Source organism: Anolis sagrei, chromosome 2 (assembly GCF_037176765.1).
Source record: "Anolis sagrei isolate rAnoSag1 chromosome 2, rAnoSag1.mat, whole genome shotgun sequence".
Lineage (NCBI taxonomy): Eukaryota > Metazoa > Chordata > Lepidosauria > Squamata > Dactyloidae > Anolis > Anolis sagrei.
Genome location: NC_090022.1, coordinates 173029602 through 173052365, shown reverse-complemented (window position 1 = coordinate 173052365; position 22764 = coordinate 173029602). Strand labels below are relative to the sequence as shown.

The 22764-nt window shown below is 43.9% G+C and overlaps 1 protein-coding gene across 1 annotated transcript in view; it reads left to right on the top strand.

Annotated features, from left to right (window-relative positions):
- The first annotated feature begins 600 nt into the window (after positions 1-600).
- Positions 601-22764, top strand: part of FAM120C (family with sequence similarity 120 member C) — a 53479-nt gene continuing 31315 nt past the window's right edge. Inside the window, exons 1-6 of the mRNA XM_060763291.2 lie at positions 601-1268; positions 15131-15377; positions 16771-16853; positions 18674-18802; positions 20902-21004; positions 22573-22658. Coding sequence (XP_060619274.2) covers positions 693-1268; positions 15131-15377; positions 16771-16853; positions 18674-18802; positions 20902-21004; positions 22573-22658 — 1224 coding nt within the window. The 5' untranslated portion in view covers positions 601-692. The remainder of the gene's footprint in view (positions 1269-15130; positions 15378-16770; positions 16854-18673; positions 18803-20901; positions 21005-22572; positions 22659-22764) is intronic.

Below are 22764 nucleotides of genomic sequence, written 5' to 3'. Positions count from 1 at the left end.
CGGGGGGGGGGTTGAACCCCTAAACATTTCGGGGGGGGGGGTGAACCCCTCGCTACAGGCCTGCTGGGCATGCATACGCAGCAGCAGAGTAGCACAGCGCAAGGGCAGATGTCTTCACTGTATCTGGTTGTGATCCCCAGGTTGTGCCAGTCAGCTTTCGTATGATATTGTTTCTAGCGCCCACTTTTTGCTTGATGTTCAGGCAGTGCTTCTTGTAGGTAAGAGCACGGTCCAGAGTGACTCCCAGGTATTTGGGTGGGAATGAAAGCGTAGAAAAACATGGCGAGTTTCTCAGGCTGTCGGGACTTGTAGTCCCAAATGGCTTTCCAGGCGGGCAGCTTGTCACTGTCCTACAAGTCCCGCGAGGCTTCGCGCGGAGAAACCCTGACAACATGGCGGCCTTTCCTCGCCTTGCCGGGAGTTGTAGTCCTGCTTGTTGAGGTGTCAGCTTCTGAGTAACAGCGGCCAGGCGGGAAGGAAACTACACTACCCGACAGGCTGCGTTTCCGGCGGAGGGAAAAAGCGGAGAGGGAGGGGAAGCAGGAGGAGGAGAAGAAGAAAGCGACAACATGGCGGCGTCGTCGTCCATTCCTCGGGAGCGGGAGCTGTGAGGAGCAGCGGAGCCCCGGATGTGACTGCGGCCAGGGCCTGCTTTGGGGAAGGAGCGGCCCTCAGCCGCCGCCGCGTCAGCCATGGGCGTGCAGGGCTTCCAGGAGTTCGTGGAGAAGCGCTGCCCGGGGGCTGTGGTCCCCGTGGACCTCTTGAAGCTGGCCCGGGCCCGCGGCGGAGTGGGGCCAGGCGGAGGCCCCGCGGCCTACTGCGCCCACTTCCACGCGCCGCCGCCACCTGGGGCCTTCCCACACCCGATGGCAGCCGGGCCGGGGCCCTTCCCGCCGGCGCCGCCGCCCTCCCCGTGCCCGGCCCGGCTGCTGGTGGACGCCGACTCCGCCCTGCAGCGCCTCTACGGCGGCTACCAGACCGACTGGGTTTGCGGCGGCCAGTGGAACGCCATGGTGGGCTACCTGGCCGCCCTCTCGCAGGCCTGCCTCTACCAGGGCGGCCTGGAGTTGGCTGTCATCTTCAACGGCGGGCTGGGCAAGGAGCGGCTGCCCGAGTGGGGCAGGAAGGCCCAGGCCGAGCGGCAGACAGCGCAGCTCATCGCCGGGCACGTGGGCAACAAGGGCACCCCGCCGCCCCGTGCCTGGTTCCTCCCGCCCGCCTGCCTGGCCCACTGCGTCCGCCTCGCCATGATCCGCTTCCGCGTCAAGGTAAGGAGACAGGCTCGGATCCATTCAGGGCCGGTGCCTCCAAAGGGCCTTGGATCCCTGGAGAGATCATCACACTTTCCCCCAGGCTCGGATCCATTCAGGATCGGTGCCTCCAAAGCTATAGAACCGTAGAGCAGGAAGAGACCACTTGGGCCATCTAGTCCAACCCCTAGCCGTGACGGAAAAGCACCATCAAAGTACCCCTGATAGATGGCCATCCAGCCTCATCACACTTTCCCCCAGGCTCGGATCCATTCAGGATCGGTGCCTCCAAAGCTATAGAACTGTAGAGCAGGAAGAGACCACTTGTCATCTAGTCCAACTCCTAGCCGTGATGGAAAAGCACCATCCAAGCACCCCTGACAGATGGCCATCCAGCCTCATCACACTTTCCCCCAGGCTCGGATCCATTCAGGATCGGTGCTTTGGATCCCTGGAGAGAGAGAGAATGCTAGCTATGGAACTGTAGAGCAGGAAGAGACCACATGAGCCATGTAGTCCAACCCCTAGCTGTGACCGAAAAGCACCATCAAAGCACCCCTGACAGATGGCCATCCAGCCTCATCACACTTTCCCCCAGGCTCGGATCCATTCAGGATCGGTGCCTCCAAAGGGCCTTGGATCCCTGGAGAGAGAGAGAGAACACTAGCTATGGAACCGTAGAGTAGGAAGAGACCACTTGGGCCATCTAGTCCAACCCCTAGCCGTGACGGAAAAGCACCATCAAAGCACCCCTGACAGATGGCCGTCCAGCCTCATCACACTTTCCCCCAGGCTCGGATCCATTCAGGATCGGTGCCTTGGATCCCTGGAGAGGGAGAGAGAACACTAGTTATAGAACCGTAGAGCATGAAGAGACCACATGAGCCATCTAGTCCAACCACTAGCCGTGACGGAAAAGCACCTTCAAAGCACCCCTGACAGATGGCCGTCCAGCCTCATCACACTTTCCCCCAGGCTTTTCCCTAGCTGTGATGGAAAAGCACCATCAAAGCACCCCCGACAGATGGCCGTCCAGCCTCATCACACTTTCCTCCATTCAGGATGGATCCCTGGACAGAGAGAGTACACTAGCTATGGAGCCGTAGAACAGGAAGAGATCACTTGTCATCTAGTCCAACTCCTAGCCGTGATGGAAAAGCACCCCTGACAGATGGCCGTCCAGCCTCATCACACTTTCCCCCAGGCTCGGATCCATTCAGGATCGGTGCCTTGGATCCCTGGAGAGGGAGAGAGGACACTAGCTATGGAACCGTAGAGCAGGAAGAGCCCACATGAGCCATCTAGTCCAACCCCTAGCCGTGACGGAAAAGCACCATCAAAGCACCCCTGACAGATGGCCGTCCAGCCTCATCACACTTTCCTCCATTCAGGATTGGTGCCTTGGATCCCTGGAGAGAGAGCGAACACTAGCTATAGAACCGTAGAGCAGGAAGAGACCACATGAGCCATCTAGTTGAACCCCTAGCCGTGACAGAAAAGCACCATCAAAGCATGAAAAGGTGTCATAAGGAAGAGGGAACAGGCTTGTTTTCTGTTGCCCTGGAAACTAGGACTAGGAGCAATGGGTTCAAATTACAAGAAAGGAGATTCCACCTGAACATTAGGAAGAACTTCCTGACCCTATGAGCTGTTCAACAGTGGAACTCTCTGTCTCCGAGTATGGTGGAAGCTCCTTCCTTGGAAATTTTTAAACAGAGGCTAGATGACCATCTTAGAATCCTGGAATAATAGAACAGGAACAGACCACATGGGCCATGCAGGAAAAGCATAAAGTATCCCTGACAGATGGCCATCCATCATCAGAGATTCTGTTGAAGTATTCTGTCAGGGATACTTTGATTATGCTTTTCCTTCATGGCAGGGGGTTGGACTAAATGGCCCATGTGGTCTCTTCCAACTCTATTATTCTATGAGTCCAAGATCACTGGAAACAAAGCCTTTCATTTTCCTTCTTGCCAGAATATCAGAAAGTCAGTTTTAACTATCCTCTTTACTGTCCCTGGTATATATCTAGAAACTGATCCCCACCTCCTCTGCCAGTTGGCATTCTCACACTCAACACTTTTGGTTGTCATAAGTTTGTTTGTTTACAGTATTTATATTCCGCCCTTCTCATCCCACAGGGCCTTGGGGCGGATTATAATGTGCACATATATGGCAAACATTCAATGCAAAAGACACAGAACAGTTATAGACAGACAGTCAGAGGCTATTTAACTTTTTCTGGCCGGCCCCGGCCATCTGTGACACTGATGAAGTGCTTCCGCATTCCCCGCATGCTTTGCTGGAGTCTTTTTTATGGCCTCGTAAATTAGTTAAATTAGCCTCCCCACACCTAGGTGGTACCTAATTTTCCTACTTGACAGATGCAACTGTCTTTCTGGTTGCAAAGGTCGACAACAAGCTACACAATTGGTTGGAAGCTCACTCTGACCTGGATGGGCTTTGAACTCATGGTCTTTTTTGTCAGAAGTGATCATTCAGCCAAATGGCCTTTATCTTTGCAACATTCCCAATTGTTTCCCATCCCCCCTCTTCTCTCCATCATGGCCTGCCTTCATGTCAGGATGACTCGGGCAGCCCCTTCACAGGCTGCATGGGTCTTCCTGACACATAGCTTCTCTGGATGAGCAGTTTAAAGACCCCTCCCTAAACTACAAACCCCAGAATTCTGGAGGAGGCAGTCACAGCATTTCAAGTGGACTTAAGTGGAAAAATGCTCAAGTGTGATGAGGCAGGAAAAGCCTCCAAAGAAGGAGCTTCCACCACACTCAGAGGCAGAAGTTTCATTGTTGACCATTGCTTGTTCCATTCACACACAATTACCATGTTTTTCAGGGGGCATTTAAATCATGTTTCTGTTTATGTCTCCTTTGGTACTGCTTTCCAATCTACCACATTATCGGGTATAAACAACTTATAGCGTAAGAAAAAGAAGAGATGGATCAATACTTCAACAGAATACTTCAACTCCTTTCAACAGAAAGGGGGAAACCATGAAAATGAACAAAATCTGGCTACCAGTATTAAAAAAAACCTCTAAAATTACAACAGCAAAACAACAGAGGGGAAACAATCAGGCACATCTAATCACCTCTCAACAAAAGATTGCCCCAGGCACTGCCAGGCCATCAAATGCTACTCAAGGTGGTCAGTTGAAACATTCACACCTAGCTCCAACAAACAAGAGTTCTTTGCCCCACCCTGGTCATTCCACAGATATATAAACCCACTTTCCTAGTTCTAATAGACCTCACTACCTCTGAGGATGCTTGCCATAGATGCAGGCGAAACGTCAGGAAAAAATGGCTCTAGAAAATGGCCATATAGCCCGAAAAAACCTACAACAATCCAGATCAATATTTAATTTTTTTAGCTTTTTTGGAGGTTCTTTTCTGACTTCCCAGCTTCACCTTGGAAACAAATCTTGAAATGTTGCAAGCCTCAAAAATGTCTACCGCTGTGTCCATCAAAATGTTTGGATTTTAACCATGATGACCTGTTGACAACCAGAAACAATGTGATATGGCCATTGGGTTTGGAATGATACGGTTGCAGTTTACCTGGAGTGCACCAGGTTGGGGAAGACTACCTGTTCAGATGAAAACACAGTTGACTATTTATATTCTGCAATGTTGATTGTGGGCAACAGGTATCTATCAGATAGCAAAAGTAACTTGGCTGCAATAATCCAAGGGAACATAAGAGAGCCATTTTTTTCCCTTGTCTCCTCCCTCTTCCTCAATATGGTGTGTAAGAAATATGCTGCCCTGAAGGGAAATGAAGAAGCGGAGAAATGCTTCACAGCACAATGTTGTATATTTCTTAGTGCAGGGTTTGGTTGTGGCAGCTGAAATCCAAATACCCACTCGACCAAGAAAAGTCAGTGATCTGTTCTGAACATGCCACACATTTCATATGATTCTCACAGGGTTAGAAGGCTGGTTAAAATAAGAACTGAATGCACTTCACAGGACTTTTGTGAGCAGTAGTGAGTTAATGTGCTTTACTATCCTGAAACGACATTACAGAAATGCTTTACTATGATGTGATCTCGAACATTCCTCCTTGTCTTTCTGCAAGTGGCAGACAATTCTCTTGCTCCAGGTGGTTTCAGTATTGTGATAAAAGATGGGGAAATGTGCCTTAACTCTTGGTGTGATCTGACAGCTGCATGCATTAATTAATGCTAAACTATTCCCTAATATAGCAAAAGGATTTTGTTAGAATCTTGAGAATTCAAACTCTGCATCTTTATTCTCGTTTATGCACATGTGCATAAACACATCTCTTCAAATGTGAAGCAAATGAAATCAAATCCAAAGCCATTGTATATTCAACCGTCATGATGTCTAAGTCATGGTTATACAGTCTTTCCAAGGGTTAATCCTTTTTTTTCCACATTTAAGCATAATGCTTTGTGAGTCTCAGTGCTTTACAATAATTCCAGCATGTCTCTTTTCAATGTATCTCTTCACCCTCATAACAACAAAGTTGAATCCTATCACTTGTATGTGAAAGATATTAAATTAGCCATAGCCCTGCTTGAATATCAAGCAAAAGGTGGGTGCTAGAAACAATATCATACGAAAGCTGACTGGCACAACCTGGGGATCACAACCAGACACAGTGAAACATCTGCCCTTGCGCTATGCTACTCTGCTGCTGAGTATGCATGCCCAGGGTGGAACACATCTCACCACGCTAAAACAGTGGATGTGGCTCTTAATGAGACATGCCGCATTATCACGGGATGTCTGCACTCTACAACATTGGAGAAATTACACTGTCTAGCCGGTATTGCACCACCTGACATCCGCCGGGAAGTAGCAGCCAATAGTGAAAGGACCAAGGCAGTGACATCTCCAGCTCATCACTTGTTTGGGTATCAGTCAGCACGTCAAAGAGTTAAATCAAGAAATAGTTTTCTAACATCTACAGAGACACTTGCTGGAACACCCCAGCAAGCGAGAGACCAAAAGTGGCAGGCTCAAACCCAGAACCTCAATCAATGGCTAATACCAAATGAGATACTCCCCCCCCCCCCCCCCGGGCACCACAAAACTGGGCGATTTGGAAGGTGCTGAACAGACTGCACTCTGGCACCACGAGATGCAGAGCCAACCTTAAGAATTGAGGCTACACAGTGGAATCCACAACATGTGAGTGTGGAGAAGAGCAAACCACTGGCCACCTGCTGCAATGCAACCTGAGCCCTGCCACATGCACACTGCAGGGTCTTCTTGCAGCAACACCAGAGGCACTCCAAGTGGCCAGCTACTGGTCAGAGGACATTTAATCAACTACCAAGCTTGCAAACTTGGTGTTTTGTGTTTTGTCTGTCTGTTTGTTTTTTTAAAAATGTAATACAACTGTCTGGTTGCTCCTGACACGATAAATAAAGCCGTAGCCCTTAGGGATACACATGGTGCCTATTTCCTATAGAACTTCATGCCTGGTTGCAGATGAAAAGTCTTATATTTCAGCTAATTTTACTGAAATAGCTGTGTACAACCTCCTGAGGCCAAAGGTAAATTGGCAAGCAAAGGCATGAAGATCAGCTGAGGTTGAATAAAGCAGAGGAAGCAGCTGATCTGAAATAGATGAGCTTCAAATACAGTTTTCTTCATCAACGATCAACTCCCTGTGTATGTGTTTATTTCTATGTTTATAATACTTTCTTAAACATATTTGGCAAAGCAATTTTAAAATGTGCTTGTATAATAGGCTCACTTATGCGATCTTGTTCAATGCCATTTCAGTTACTGTATATTCTGGCATATAAGACTAATTTTTAACCCAAGAAAATCTTCTCAAAAGTCAGGGGTGGTCTTATATGCGGGAGTCGTCTTATACGCAGGGGTCGTCTTATACGCTGGAGTAGCCTTATGCATGGGGGTCGTCTTATACACCGGGAGTCGTCTTATAGAGCGGGTGCTGAAACTTCCAATCCGGAATGGAGAATCTGTGGTTGCTGCATATTGTGGGGCGAGCTCAAAAATGGCAGTGGCCGCATCCCTTCCGTATGCAGCGACTGTATGAAAGCATTAAGGGCGATGCTGTACAAGTACGGTAGAAGAATATCCATTAATCAGGATTCGTGGACTTAATGCAGTCCCAATGGTGAGGTAAAGGGATGCCTCACTGGGAAGGCGCGTCCGGGGCGCCTGGGGTATGGAAAAAAGATATAGAGTGGCTCTGTGCCCTTTCTGGCCCTCCCTTATATCCTATTACCGTACCTCCTTCTCTGCCTCTCAGATCTCGCTCCTGAAGATGGCAGTGAAGTGGTGCAGGTGCGCATGTGCGAGGTCTGAGAGGCAGAGAAGGAGGTACAGTAATAGGAAAATTACCGTATTAAAATCAAATCTGATGCTTTTAAATTTTTTATTTGGTGTGCGTTGGAAGAGGGGTAGTCTTATATGGCGAGTATATCCCAAACTCTATATTTTAACTGGAAAAGTTGGGGGTCGTCTTATACGCCCAGTCGTCTTATATGCCGGAATATACGGGTATATTCCAAGAGCTTTGAATCCCATAGAATTGCTCTAGTGCTGCTTTGAGTTCCCCTCAGGGGTGAGAAAGGCGGTATATAAATTCTGTAAATAAAAAAATAAAAAATAGAGAAGTGTTCTCTCTAGGCCTTCATCGTGGCACAAATTGACTATAGAACAGCACTGAAGACCTAGAGAGAACACTTCTCCAGGCATTTTCTAGGCCCCCAGAGTACTTATATAGTATGCCCAAAACAACTTTCATTTCAGGTAATAAAATAGGGTTCTGGATTATACACGAAAATCATATTACCAAAGGGGACCTGAAACAGTTCCTTCTAATAAAACACCTGGCCAAAGTAGGATGTGCCCACTACCATGTAACCAATCATCCTGAGAAACAGATGCAGGTTGGGGAGGACAGTACGTAATGGTAGACACCAACCATAGAATCTTCATTTGGAGAGTATAAGTACATATGTCACATGGTCTGTCTTTTGCCCTTTGTTATAATTTGCTTTGCTTCAGTATATTGGAAGATATATCATCTGTCTCAGAAATAAAAGTCAACTGTCAGTCCAGTTGACTTTCATTCCTAGAACAATAAAGAAGCCATCTTGTCATTTGACAGCAAAATAACTTGAGCCAGACCTGGTGTTGTGTGGGTGGGAGAGACCTGAGCTCTTAAAATAGTTGGAAGCAATCAATGTGTTGATACAAAATGTTAGAGGTTGAGAAGAAGTTGAAAGTTGGGGACTTACGAACAATGAAATATTGCCTCTTCCCAGTGAATTTTTTACTAAGATGCTGCGTTTTAAAGATACAGAATTCTCTTCCTGCAAAACTGATCTAGAAAGCTGTCTTCTTAAGACAAGGTCTTAAATTCTCTGGATTGAAATGCTTCCTGGCATCTTTAAGGTTATATGGACTACCTTGGCAATTTTCTATTGCTTTTAATTCCTAGGATTTCCGTTACAGATGACATGTTTGCAGAACCTGTTACTTCACCACTACCTTGGAAATGTAATTTCACAATGGATGACCTACCATGGGATTGCCTCCCTTTTACAGAATGTGTTTATGTAGCATTCTCAAGTGAGCATGTACTACTTTTGGTCAGATGAGAATGCTCCATGTGTGCCCCACCAAAACCAGGAGAGCATGGCCCACTTTTCCCACAAACTAGATAATTGGAGCCAGGAGAAGGAATTTTCCTTCCCTTCCAAGTGCACTGTTCATTTATTTATTTATTATTTATTTACACTATTTCTACCCTGCCCATATCAGCCCGAAGGCGACTCAGGGTGGCAAACAATCGGCACTATTCAATGCCATATATAAAATACATACATTAATAAAAGTTAAAAAAATCACAATACATTTAAAAGCATAAAAACAGTGAACAATAAAAGTTTTAAAACTATGTCTTCATGTTCAGTCCTGTTCATTCTCTGCAAATAGTGGCAGAGAAATATCAGCCTTTGTGAACACTGCTAGGCTTGGCACAAGAGAGCACTGAGGATGTATCTGTGTGTGTTTGCACTGATGAGTTGGAAGGGAATAATATCTGTGCATTTGTATGTGAAGCCCTTGGTTTTCAAAGTAATATGCTTCTTCAGGTCATTTGTCTGTCAGGATAGCAAGTCTCTGGGAAAATAAAAGTGTAGTATGATGATTTAAGGACCCCCAAGATGTTAAATGAATAACAAGAACACCAAATTTGATGGGTTTTTTCCCCCTCCCTTTCACAATAATTTATCATTGCAGAAAAGTTAGGAGGATTGAAATTACCAGGGGAAGAGATTAGGATATTTAGTGGATAGGAGGAATTTATTTCTGTTTCAGTGAAATCAAATCATAATAGTGTAAAAGACTAAGGATGCATCTGCACTGTAGAATTAATGTATTTTGATACCATTTTAACTGTCATTTTAAATTCTGTGGAATTCTGGGATTTGTAGCTTGATGACACACTAGCATTCTTCGGCATAGAAATCTAAAGGCCTTATAACATTGCAACTCTCATCGTTCAGAAGCCTCTCTGACTTTATTTTAGGACATAATACTGTTCCCTACCCACCCTGATGTGCAGAGGCATTATACTGTGCTTAGAAATTCCAGAAATATTTGGGCTGTTCCTGCTGATAGTAACTTGACAGGCATTGCCTCCAGCAATTTGTCTAATCCCATGTGAAAATGAATCCTTAGTAATGAGGATAAATAAAACCTAAGCAAAGTGAGTCATTGCTGCACTCTGTGAAAATGAATCCTTTCAATCAGTTGCTCCCCTGGCAACCACCTCTGAACTGTACTTGCAAGGCCCATTTCACCCTCTTTTTTAGAAACTGTGTATTTAAATTTTGAAGGCAAATAAAGACTGTTTCATCCTCCATGTGTTTTGGCCTACGTGAAAGGGGGTTGGACTGGATGTCCCTTGTGTCCTCTTCCAACCTCATGATTTTGTGACTCGATCCTTCGTCGATATTGCCAATGAGATGAGATTCTGGAGCAAACATTCCCTGTGACTTAAAAGGGCAATAGATTAAAACTCAGTGCCATCATTCAAGGAGGTGAGAATACGAGGGGTATTTTTTAAGTAAGGTCCGTTTTGTTGTAGACACTAGTAGTTTGCGCGCATACTGCAACGAGCACATGCTCAGTTTCCGCTCTGTAGCTAACCTGTACGGTTCTGTTTTGTGTTTTAAAAATGTTTAAGACTATCAACTCACCCGCCGCATGTGAGGTTCGCTCAGTGATACGGTTTTTGTCAGCAAGGAACCTGCCTGCTGCAGAAATTCATCGACAGATTTGTGAAGTGTACGGTGATACTGTTATGAGTGAAAGCAAAGTGCGTAAGTGGGTATGACAATTCAAAGATGGCCGTGACAAGGTCCATGATGAGGACCACTCCGGTTGCCCTTCTTTGATTACAGACGATTTGGTGGCTTCAGTTGAAGCGAGGATTCGTGAGAACAGGCGCTTCACAATAACAAGTCTCTCAAACGAATTTCCTGACGTGTCGAGATCAGTGCTTTACAATATTGTTTCTGAACACCTAAAGTTTAGGAAACTGTGTTCCTGTTGGGTCCCGAAACTCCTAACAGAGGACCACAAAAACCAAAGATTTGAGTGTGCGATCAAATCAAATCGTCTGTAATCAAAGAAGGGTGACCGAAGCGGTCCTCATCATGGACGCTGTCACGGCCATCTTTGAATTGTCGTACCCACTTATTCACTTTGCTTTCACTCATAACAGTATCACCGTACACTTCACAAATCTGTCGATGAATTTTGGCAGCAGGCAGGTTCCTTGCTGACAAAAAACGTATCACTGAGTGAACCTCACATGCGGCGGGTGAATTGATAGTCTTAAACATTTTTAAAGCACAGAACAGAACCGTACAGGTGAGCTACAGAGCGGAAACTGAGCACAGTTGTTCCCAAGGCATGTCGGTACACGACGCACGCGCTCGTTGCGGTATGCGCGCGAACAACTAGTGTCTACAACAAAACGGACCTTACTTAAATACCCCTCGTAGATGTCATTTGTAACTTGGGTGAGGGCATTTTTTGGTTCTTCTAAGATCCTAGCAGATGACACTATACCACTATTGCTGGAAGTCATGTTTTGCCACTTCCATTCACTTTGGGGACTTCTTGTTGTTTTAGGGTGGGATTCCCTAAAGCAGCCTTTTCACACAAAATTTGATACTGAGGATTTTGTGCTTTGGCTAAAAAAGAAAACGGGGACATGGCAAGCATTTGAGAGCACATTGTGACTACATTAATCCTACCCCAATATTGTATTTTCGTATGCTTTTCTTTTCCATTAAATGACTAGAGGCAAACATTTTCTTCCCATGTGAAAATAAAGCCTTTGAAATCATCAATGGAATCCAGTTCCTTTAAAGACAAAATGTTGGGTAGTAAGGTTGTGATGGAGCCTATAATTTCTGAGATAACAAGTTTTTGATGTTGCATTCTAAAATCCTGATTTGAAAGATTATATATAGCCATGGTTTCCCTGTTTTACGGTTAATCACAAGAGTCTTAGGGATCTGGCTTCCCATTCCCCCCCCCCCCATCCAGATATATGAGTGAAGGTAAACCATATGCTGCATGCTTTATACATTCTCTGAAAAACAAGAAAATATATTTTATACATATGTTTAATACATTGTTATTGCATTTGATTTTGATGGTTGAAATACACACACACACACACACACATCTATATAAATAAAAATGTAATGTTCAATGTATTGTCGAAGGCTTTCATGGCTGGAATCACTAAGTTCTTGTGGCCATGTTCTAGAGGCATTTCTCCTGACGTTTCGCCTGCATCTATGGCAAGCATCTTCACCTCTGAGGATGCTTGCCATAGATGCAAGCGAAACGTCAGGAGAAATGCCTCTAGAACATGGCCATATAGCCCGAAAAAACCCACAAGAACTTAATGTTATGTTCGTTTGTGGGATTAACATAACTCAAAAACCACTGGACGAATTGACGCCAAATTTGGACACAAGACACCTATCAGGCCAATGGGTGTCCATCACCCCTAAAAACACATAAAACCCCCAGCAGAACGGACTTAAACCCCCCAAAATAAACTATATATACATAAACACATACACTCATATACATATACACATGCACAAATACATAGATACAGACACACACACATACATACACAAGCACACACAAATATACATATACATATGCACACATACACATATAGAAATACATACACACACAAATATACACAAGCACACACATATACTCAATATACATATACACATATCAACACAGAAATACACAAATATATATACACACATGTATACACACATATATGCACACACACATATATACATCTATCTATATCTATATGCAAATACAGAGATATACACATATACACAAATATATACACACACAAACACATATATATACACACACAAAACATATACACAGACTGGGCCACAGCAACGCGTGGCAGGAGACGGCTTGTGTGTGTGTGTGTGTGTGTGTGTATACACACAGTATTTGTATAATGCTTTTCTCACCCCGAGGGGGACTCAAAGCGGTTTAGACATAAGTAATGGCAAAAAATCAATGCCAGTACAAGCAATTACAATTATACACTACAATTAGACATAATCAAATTAAAAATACATCCATGAACAATAAAACACTCATTAAAACAGTCTCGTCCATTGAATCGCCGTTCCAGTCATTGACTTTCCGAAATGCTGCATACATTTACTTCTACTGGCCGAAGGCCTGGTCCCAAAACCATGGTTTTAATTTTTCCCCTAAAATCCAGGAAATGAAATATAGGAAATGAAAACCCTATGGGGGAAATGAATACATATATTTTCCAATCTCTTAGCCTTAGCTGAGAGTTCAGCAGAGGCCCCCTTAGCCATGTATCCCCTTCCTTATTTGATTCCCTGTCATCTATTAATATAATATCCTCTTTGGCACTCATCATGGCTAGTGCTATTCCTGCACTTGCTGCATTTGCTTGTACAGTCAGTCCTCCACATTCCCTGGGGTTAGGAACCCTACAAAACTGTGGCAAGAAGAATTAAACTGGGAGAATCCTTCTCAAGTTCCTCCAGTGCAACCATACAACCAAAAATTGATCACCTGGTTTTGCTGAAGGACCTAGAAATTCTTAGAGTGCTATTCTCTCTAGGAATTTCTAGGTCTTCCAGTACATCTCTGTGATCAACTCGTGGCAGAAGTTGATCACAGAGTTGCACTGAAGTACCTAGAGATCTGTAGAAGTTTATTTATTTATTTTATTTATTTACTGTCCTTGTATACCGCCGTTTCTCAGCCTAACTGGCGACTCAACGCGGTTTACAACAAAATATACAGTGCACAGTATACAATTAAAACCATAAAAACATAATACACAATATTACACGTAAATCACAATCCAATACATCTCCTAACTAAAATCCTAAAACTTGCAAATATGGAGGACCAACCGTTACAGGAGTTAACATTAGATTTTAGGAACTGTGGTTTCAAACCAACTCTTGTTTTGCTGGTTTTGCTGGCTTGTTTAAGAAATAGAGTCATAATTCTTGGTTTGTGTCTAATAGGAAGCCATGAGTTGGGGAAAAGTCAGTTATTTTATTTATTTCTCGTGTCAGGGCAGCCAGTCAATTATATTACATTTCTAACAGAACAAAGCAAACAAACAGAGAGAATACAAAATGTGTGAGTTTGGTAGTTGATTAAATGTCCTTTGACCAGTAGCTGGCCACTTGGAGTGCCTCTGGTGTTGCTGCAAGAAGGTCCTCCATTGTGCATGTGGCAGGGCTCAGGTTGCATTGCAGCAGGTGGTCAGTGGTTTGCTCCTCTCCGCACTCGCATGTCGAGAATTCAACTTTGTAGCCCCATTTCTGAAGGTTGGCTCTGCATCTTGTGGTGCCAGAGCGCAGTCTGTTCAGCGCCTTCCAAGTCGCCCAGTCCTCTGTGTGCCCAGGGGGGAGTTTCTCATTTGGTATCAGCCATTGGTTGTGGTTCTGGGTTTGAGCCTGCCACTTTTGGACTCTCGCTTGCTGAGGTGTTCCAGTGACTGTCTCTGTAGATCTTAGAAAACTATGTCTGGATTTAAGTCGTTGACATGCTGGCTGATACCCAAACAGGGGATGAGCTGGAGATGTCTCTGCCTTGGTCCTTTCACTATTGGCTGCCACTTCCCGGCGGATGTTGGGTGGTGCGATACCGCCTAGACAATGTAATTTCTCCAGTGGTGTAGGGCGCAGACACCCCGTGATAATGCGGCATGTCTCATTAAGAGCCACATCCACTGTTTTAGTGTGGTGAGATGTGTTCCACACTGGGCATGTGTACTCAGCAGCAGAGTAGCACAGCACAAGGACAGATGTCTTTACTGTATCTGGTTGTGATCCCCAGGTTGTGCCAGTCAGCTTTCGTATGTCAGTTCAATGGCAGTCTTTATCAGCTTCATAGGAATAGATGGCCCTGGTGGAAGAGATGAGCCCAAGGTTTAGGTGTGCCTCTCAGAGCCTCGTGTACATGACATTGAATCCCAGCCTGGCATATTACATGTGAACTAACCCAGTGAATTGATTACAAACTTGGATTAATTTTAACCAGAATTTTCAAAGCAATCTCTGAAATGCATCTTCTCTAGATGTTTTATTTTAAGGACACATTAGACATGCCCATTCCAACAGTTACTTTTTTGGGAGTAGTGAGTGGTTTCCTTATTCTAATAAATATCTGTGAATCATTACTGTGTCCTGGGACTCAAGTGAGAACACTCTGTTGAGGCCAAGAGTTGTGTTGCCTAACTTTCTGCTCAATAATGTCTCTGCTTCGTTTTAGGTGTTTCAGAGCCTGGAGGACCATCACCAGGAGGTTGTGTCCTTCTTCCGGGAGAATGGCTTCCACGGGCTGATTGCCCATGACTCGGAATTTGCCCTCTACAACATACCTTCGTACTATAGCTCCCATGCCCTCAAACTGAGCTGGAATGGCAAGAACCTCACCACCAATCAGTTTCTCATGCAAGAGGTGGCCAAGCAGTTGGGTCTCAAGCTGAGCAGCTTTCCCATCTTTGCTGCCTTGCTAGGTCAGTAAAAACTCTCTGTGTGTGAATATGAGTGTGTGTGAGAGAAAGAGAGCACAAAACAGTCAGAGGCATGAGTCCACCCTTCCATTTCAGAACTAAAGCTTGCTAGAAAAGCCATTAAGTAAGTCTCTCTCTCTCCCTCCTCCTTTCCCCTCTCTCTCCCTCTCCCTACTCCTTTTCAATGTGATCCATCTCACAGGACTATTTAAAGAGAGAGAAATAATTGTATCAGCAGTAGGAGAATAGCATCAGAAATGCCATTTACCAGCATAACTCTGTACTTTGATTTTTAAAATGAGTGATATAAGTGTTCAAAAGCTCTTTCTCTGAGGTACCCCAGTATAATTTTTGTAATTACGATGTTGTTTATTGTTTGCATTTTTGGTTTGCGTTCGGTCATTCTTTATTGTAATTGTTGTTTGGGCTTGGCCCCATGTAAGCCGCTCCAAGTCCCCACCGGGGAGATCGTGGCGGGGTACAAATAAAGTTTATTATTATTTATTATTATATGCCCTGTGAATCTCTGCCACTATGTACATCTAAAGCCTGCTTAATTTTGCCCTTGAAGTTTCAACAGCCTTTATTGCTATTCCAGAATAATACCTGGAGGAGCACTAGATGCTTGTTTTGTTTTTTAGGAAATTAAATGACTCTTAATGGGCACCCTTGTGTCTTTTTAATGATTTAATTGGTAAATGTTTTATTGACAGTAATACATTTAATGGGTCAAGACTATCTTCTGGGCTGTTTTACCTAACAAAACAAGCACCTAAGAGATTGTGGTTGGGGACATCCATAAGTTCCTGAAAAAGGGATTTCATGATAGTTTGTCCTGCTGTAGAAAGAGCATATGCGGAATATTATTTTCTAAATTTCCTCAGGGGTGTTGCACAAAACAAGTGTGTGAAGTAACTGTTGTTTATGGGAGGGAAAAGGGGAGATTATTAGGATAGGAATAAGAATGGAGGACATTTGCTGGCATGCACACAGGACAAAGACATTTGGAGGATCACATGAAGATAGCTTGTTCTCCATAACAACAGAGTCTGGAAAAGTTTATGTCTTGAACTAGAGCTCCCAAAACCCCCAGTGGTCCTGCCTGCCAGAGGATTTTGTGGAGCTGTAATTCAAAAAGGGTACTTTTCCAGACTGAACCACAAAATGGTTGAACCAGATCATCCTGCCTAGTGTTGTGTGCTCTGGCTAGCAGCTGCTCTCCAAGATGAGATCCTTTTTAACTGGCACCATCAGGTGATAATTTTTTCAGCCAGAATAGCATCTGCAGAGTTTCATCACTCTTTGGAAATGTACGTAATTTTAGTACTGGAAAGGATTTGGATCCCATTGTTCTTGGTTGGCAACTCTTCTAGTACCATGCCCTCCTCACTCTCAGGGAACCACATCCTTCCGGACGAGGATCTGGCTGCCTTCCACTGGAGCCTGCTTGGACCAGACCACCCATTGGCTTCGCTTAAGGTAGTTCTTGCGTCCCCTTGTCCTGTTTGGAAGGCAGCAAGGCAGGAAACCCTGTTTTGAAAGGGCTGCAGTGGTGTCACCCTTGGGAAAGGAGCTAGTTGAGTGATGTTTTGAGGAGAAGACACTAGCAGAATGGTGGTGCATGGAAACCGGTTTTCCAAAGTTACAGTTCCCCAGCTCTTAGGAAGGCTTCTACTGGGAAATGGAGAGTGAGGAGAGGTGTTATTCCTAAAGTGTAGCCCATTTTGCGAAGGCAGTGGGCCCTAGTGCTTAGTGACCTTCTAGTGGAGTTAGCAATTTTGGACGACATACCATATTCCATAAAAAAGTGACAGGAGCATAATTTGGCTCAGAACTAAAGAACAACAGCAAAAAGACAGGGGATTCAATAAATGCTGTGGAAGGGGTGTTAAGATCCATGGGGTATGGGCTACATTTAGGAATGATTATTAGTGCCCTAGCATAGATCTTCCTCTTTTTTTCTTTTTATTCTATTGCCACAGCTTAGTATAGATCAATGGTTCTCAACCTGTGGGTCCCCAGGTGTTTTGGCCTACAAATCCCAGAAATCTCAACCAGCTTACTGTCTTTTCTGAGATCTGTAATCCAAAAAGGGAATTTCCCCAGGTTTTCTCTTCTAACTTTACCATGAAAGAGAGGGTAAGGTCTGGCATCCCTGTCAGTTTCACACAAGCATCAATAACCCCTTGTATTTCAGTGGTAATTGTAGAACCTGAAACACAGCAAACAAAAGCCATGTGGGTTACACAAAAGTAGACAAAAAATAAGATTTCTGGGAGTTGAGGGCTTCTTCTGGGGACCCATAGGTTGAGAACCACTGGTATAGATGTAAGACTCCTAATGGAAAGATAGAGAAACAAAAAGTGTCTCACTTCTGCCATGAGTTATACTACAGGGAAGAGGCAATATGTAGCTCTCCATTAGATTTATTTATTTACAGTATTTATATTCCGCCCTTCTCACCCCGCAGGGACTAAGGCGGAGTATAATGTACATATATATGGCAAACATTTGATGCCAAATACACACAACAGATATAGACAAACAGTCAGAGTCTATTTAACTTTTTCTGGCCACCAGGAGAGCTGTCGCTCTCATCGTCCATCTGCGACACTGATGAAGTACTTCCGCATTCCCCGCATGCTTTTGCTGGAATGCTTTGCTGGTGTCTTTTTTATGGCCTTGTAAATTTTGTTAAATTAACCTTCCCACACATAGGTGGTACCTAATTTTCCTACTTGACAGATGCAACTGTCTTTCGGGTTGCAAAGGTCGACAACAAGCTACACAATTAGTCGGAAGCTCACTCCGACCCGGGCTGGCTTCGAACTCATAACCTTGCGGTCAGAAGTGATCTTAATGCAGCTGACACTCAGACAGCTGCGCCACACCTATCCACTGGTTATACTTACTAGGGTTTGTGGGAGTTGTCCAGAAACATTTAGAGAGTCACATGCCCTCTGCCTTCAGCATTCTTTTCTAGAACACCCTATACTTAGGATAGGGGACACCATCTGAAGGGCCAAATGTGTCCCCTGAGAAGTACAAGCTGTGTTTCCTTCCCCCCTAAATTTGCAAGCTCAGAAAAAAAGAGAAATATGCCAAGGGAGTGATGCCTGTGTTTCATGTCTTTCTTTTAATCCACTGGCCAGGTGATGAAGAGGGGATGGCATTGTCCTATTCCTTCCTCACAATAGCAATCCCATCAGAATGGTTAGCACTGAAAGTAGAGAGGCAGCCTTGGTTCATTTGGCTTCTGTTCTAGGTTTCCTTTAAGTGCTTTTTGCACTGGCTTCTAGGTGCGTGCCCACCAGCTCGTCTTGCCACCCTGTGATGTTGTCATCAAGGCTGTATCCGAGTACGTCGGTTCCATCAAAAATCCCTCCAACCTGGATGCAATCGGGAGAGATGCCTTCAAGCACTCCCAGGTGAGATGGAGTCTGTGGTGCAGGTTCATGTTCCATCTGTCTTGAGAGACAGGATTCTGATGGTAGCAGTCCTAGTCATACCAGCTCTAGTTAAACAATTGCAGCCTATATGGAGGGAGAGACTAATCCATGGTAGTGGTGAAGGGCAAATGTAGCGGACAGAGCCTGGACTTTTATTTCAGGCCTACTGCTGACAGAGTTTTATTTCATCATGATATCTGACTTTATCCCTATACTTGTGCGCCAGCTGCGCCCATACCAGAAGTCAGACTTGGCCACGGTGGTCCACGCTCCCGTTACATCTAGGATAGACTACTGCAATGCACTCTACGTGGGGTTGCCTTTGAAGACTGCCCAGAAGCTTCAAATAGTCCAACGAGAGGCAGCCAGGTTAATAACTGGGGCGGCATACAGGGAACTATTACGCCAGCTCCACTGGCTGCCAGTTTGCTGCCGGGCACAATTCAAAGTGCTGGCTTTGGCCTATAAAGCCCTAAACAGCCCTGGCCCAAATTACCCGTCCGAACGCATCTCCCCCTATGAACCATCGCGGAGATTAAGATCCTCCGGGGAGGCCCTGCTTTCTGTCCCGCCATTGTATTTTATCTTTTACAATTTAGCTGTAAATCGCCTAGAGCATTCTCGGATGGAGGGCGATTAATAAGTAATTAAAGATGATGATGATGATTGTCACAGGCACGAGTGGTGGGGACGAGAGACAGGGCCTTCTCGGTGATTGCTCTTCGGCTATGGAACTCACTTCCTGGTGAGATCAGTTCGGCCCCCTCCCTCCTGTCCTTCAGAAGGATGGTCAAAACTTGGCTGTGGGACCAAGCTTTTGGGACAGGGCAATAAAGCAGCAATAGGAAAGATGACCAGGCCAATTAGATTTGACGTGGTTGATTAGGACGGTTTTAAATGGTGTATTTTAATATTTTGATAAATGTTTTTAAATGTTTTTGTATTGTATGTGAATTTGTGTCCCGGCATTTAATGTTTGCCGTGTATATGCTGTGCTCCGCCCTGCGTCCCCTTTGGGCTGAGAAGGGCGGAATATAAATGTTTTAAATAAATAAATAAATAAATAACCATAAATATGTCTTTATTAAATGATTGACTTGACTTATGTGGGGAGAAAATACCGGATTCATGGAGGAAATCCCTGATAATAGTGATACCAAAACCAGATAAGGATTTGACAGATACAGGTGTTCATATAGACCTATATCGCTAATAAATCAAGATGCAAAAATATTATCATCAATAATGGCCAACAGAATGAATAATTGTATGTATAAATATATAAAGAATGACCAGTGTGGTTTCGTGAAAGGGAGACAAATGCCAAATTTAATAGACAAATGCCAAATTTAATAATTTGTTTTCCCCTGTTGAGTTGCCCAAACTTTATTTAATATAAATAAAGTTTGGGCAACTCAACAGGGGAAAACAAAAGTAGGGATACTGGCCCTGGATATATTTAAGGCGTTTGATTGTGTGGAATGGAGGACACTAAAAATAATTATGAGCAAGTTTGGAATGGGAAAAAATGAAAGGATTGATAGAACAATATTATTCAAACAATACAGCGATAGTAACAATAAACGATGGAGTGACAGGAAATATAACGGTAACGAGGGGAACAAGACAAGGTTGCCCTTTGTTGCCAATATTGTTTGCCACAGTGATAGAATTGCTTGCTAATGTAATAAGAAAAGATGCGAAACTAGAAGGGGTAGGAACAACAAAACAAAAAATTAGTTTATTTGCTGACGACACATTATTGACAATTAAAAATATATGGCAATATGGATAGAATAAAGTCACATTTAGAAATATTTGGCAAAATAACAGGTTTACAAATTAATTGGAAAAATCAGAAATGATGTTACTTAATTAAAAAAGGAAGAAGAAGAATTTATGAAACAGGTTGACACGGGAATAAAGATCAAGAATGAAATAAAATATTTAGGAATGATCGAATTGACAGTTCCTATAGCCACCTTTAGTAGGATTCCCACACTGAATTCCATAGCTGCAGTTGATTGCACACCTTTCTCTACCCATCACTTCCTTTCTTCCTTCTCATTTCTCCCCAGTCCAGAACCGAGGATAAAATTGAGCGTTTCAAGAAGGCTGTAGAATATTATTCGGTGGCCACGAAGGCACCCCCTACGCCAATGGGCCAATCCCCGTATGTTCGTGAGTATCCAGGCGACGCTGGTCAACTTCACCTCTCTCTCAACCGTGTTTTCTCCCGCTATCCAAGAAGGTGAGGCCCTGCCTGATACTCTACAGCGCCCTCTGTTAAGAGAGGTCAAGTCTGTACTTTAGTTACCACCTCCTGGCCCAAAGAAAGCTTTGGTCCTTTCAATAATTAGGTGGCTAATTTTGGAGCGGTTTCTTCAGTGATAATACTGTCCAAAACCAGAAGCTCCATCTGTTGGATTTCTCTATGCCAAGTCCATTAAAGGCACAGGAGCACCTTTCTGGGCCAGGTGCTGGTAATCTTTCTGGGCCATTCCCACATTCTGTCGTTGTAGTAAATTATTCTCAATAGCTCATCCTCATTGTCCATAGACATGTATTTAAATTCACAGAGCAAAAGTGCATACACAGATATCTTTAGTACCAAAGGCATAACTGATCTCTGAGAAGTGTTCAGTCATCATTTAAAAATATTGTTGCTTTGCTGTATTGAGCATCTTTTTCAAGATTCCACGCAACAGAAGAAATTAGACTGTCTACTGGAAATTAGACAGTGATCTTCTGGTGGACGATAATCTCCTTTTTACTGATCCCTGAATAGGAAAGTCATATAGAACCCATATCAGCCTAAAGTAACTTACGTCACATTCTCATTGTTCTTTCTGGCATCTCATTTTTAGGCTGGAATAGCTGACATCTATCATTTCAGTCAGTTTTTTCACTCTGATTTTTCTATATCTCACTTGAGTACAGATACTTCAAGTGAGATATGACTTTCTGACTTATTTTCAACCAAGTCTTCTGCTGGGAGATTTGGGGAGATGTTTGCAAGGCACTGTTGCAGACTGTTTTCCCAGCTATGTTTGACAGGGCCCCAAGGCTCAAAAGATATTTATCAGAGGTTATTCAGGAAGATGAATGGTAATTCATTGTCCAATTCACATGGAACACCACACAAGTGTTGCTATTGCTTTTTGTGAAAATACATATGCACTGTAGACAGTGGTTCGCAACCTGTGGTTCTCCAGAAAGTAGATTTATATTCCCAGAAGTCCAAATAATGTGGAAAATTAAAAACTGAGAACTGTTCTCCTTCACAACTGAACAATTTCACTACAAAGTATTCCAAATACTATTTATGTATTGCAGTAGGTAAGGTTTTTTCAAAGAGGTATGTGAAAAAGGAAAAAAAAGAGTCAAATAGCATATTTATCAGTTAAAACAAGGCACACAAACACAGCAAATACCAAGGGAGAGAGCATTCAAAAGGTGCAGACTTTTGAGAAGGCTTGTAGCCTGTATAATGAATTTTGAAGGGTTTCATGAAGAAATAAAAGTATGAAAATCAGAGGTTTGAGAACTGCAGAAATGATTATGTCTTAGAACCCCAAAATACAACAGCCATACAAAACTCTCCAATGAGTTTTACAAGCCACATCCCCCCCCCTTAACCATCTTGCACATTTCCCCGGATCCCCACCCAGCCCTTTATTGATCCCGGCAAGGGCGCGCTGGGATAAAGAGTATATTTTGTATAATAAGGTAATAATTCTGTGTTTCAGTCCCAGCCTTTGGGCCCAACCATTTTGGAGGGGCAGCACCAATGAATCGCAATCCGGTGATACCTCTTCCTTCTGGGAAGGCCATGGTAAGTGCTCAGATCTGCTTTAGGATTAAACTGAACTTGAAATAATAGTTTGACGACAACTGTGTTTCTCATGAGTACAGTAGGGGCAGGACTTCTGTACTACTCA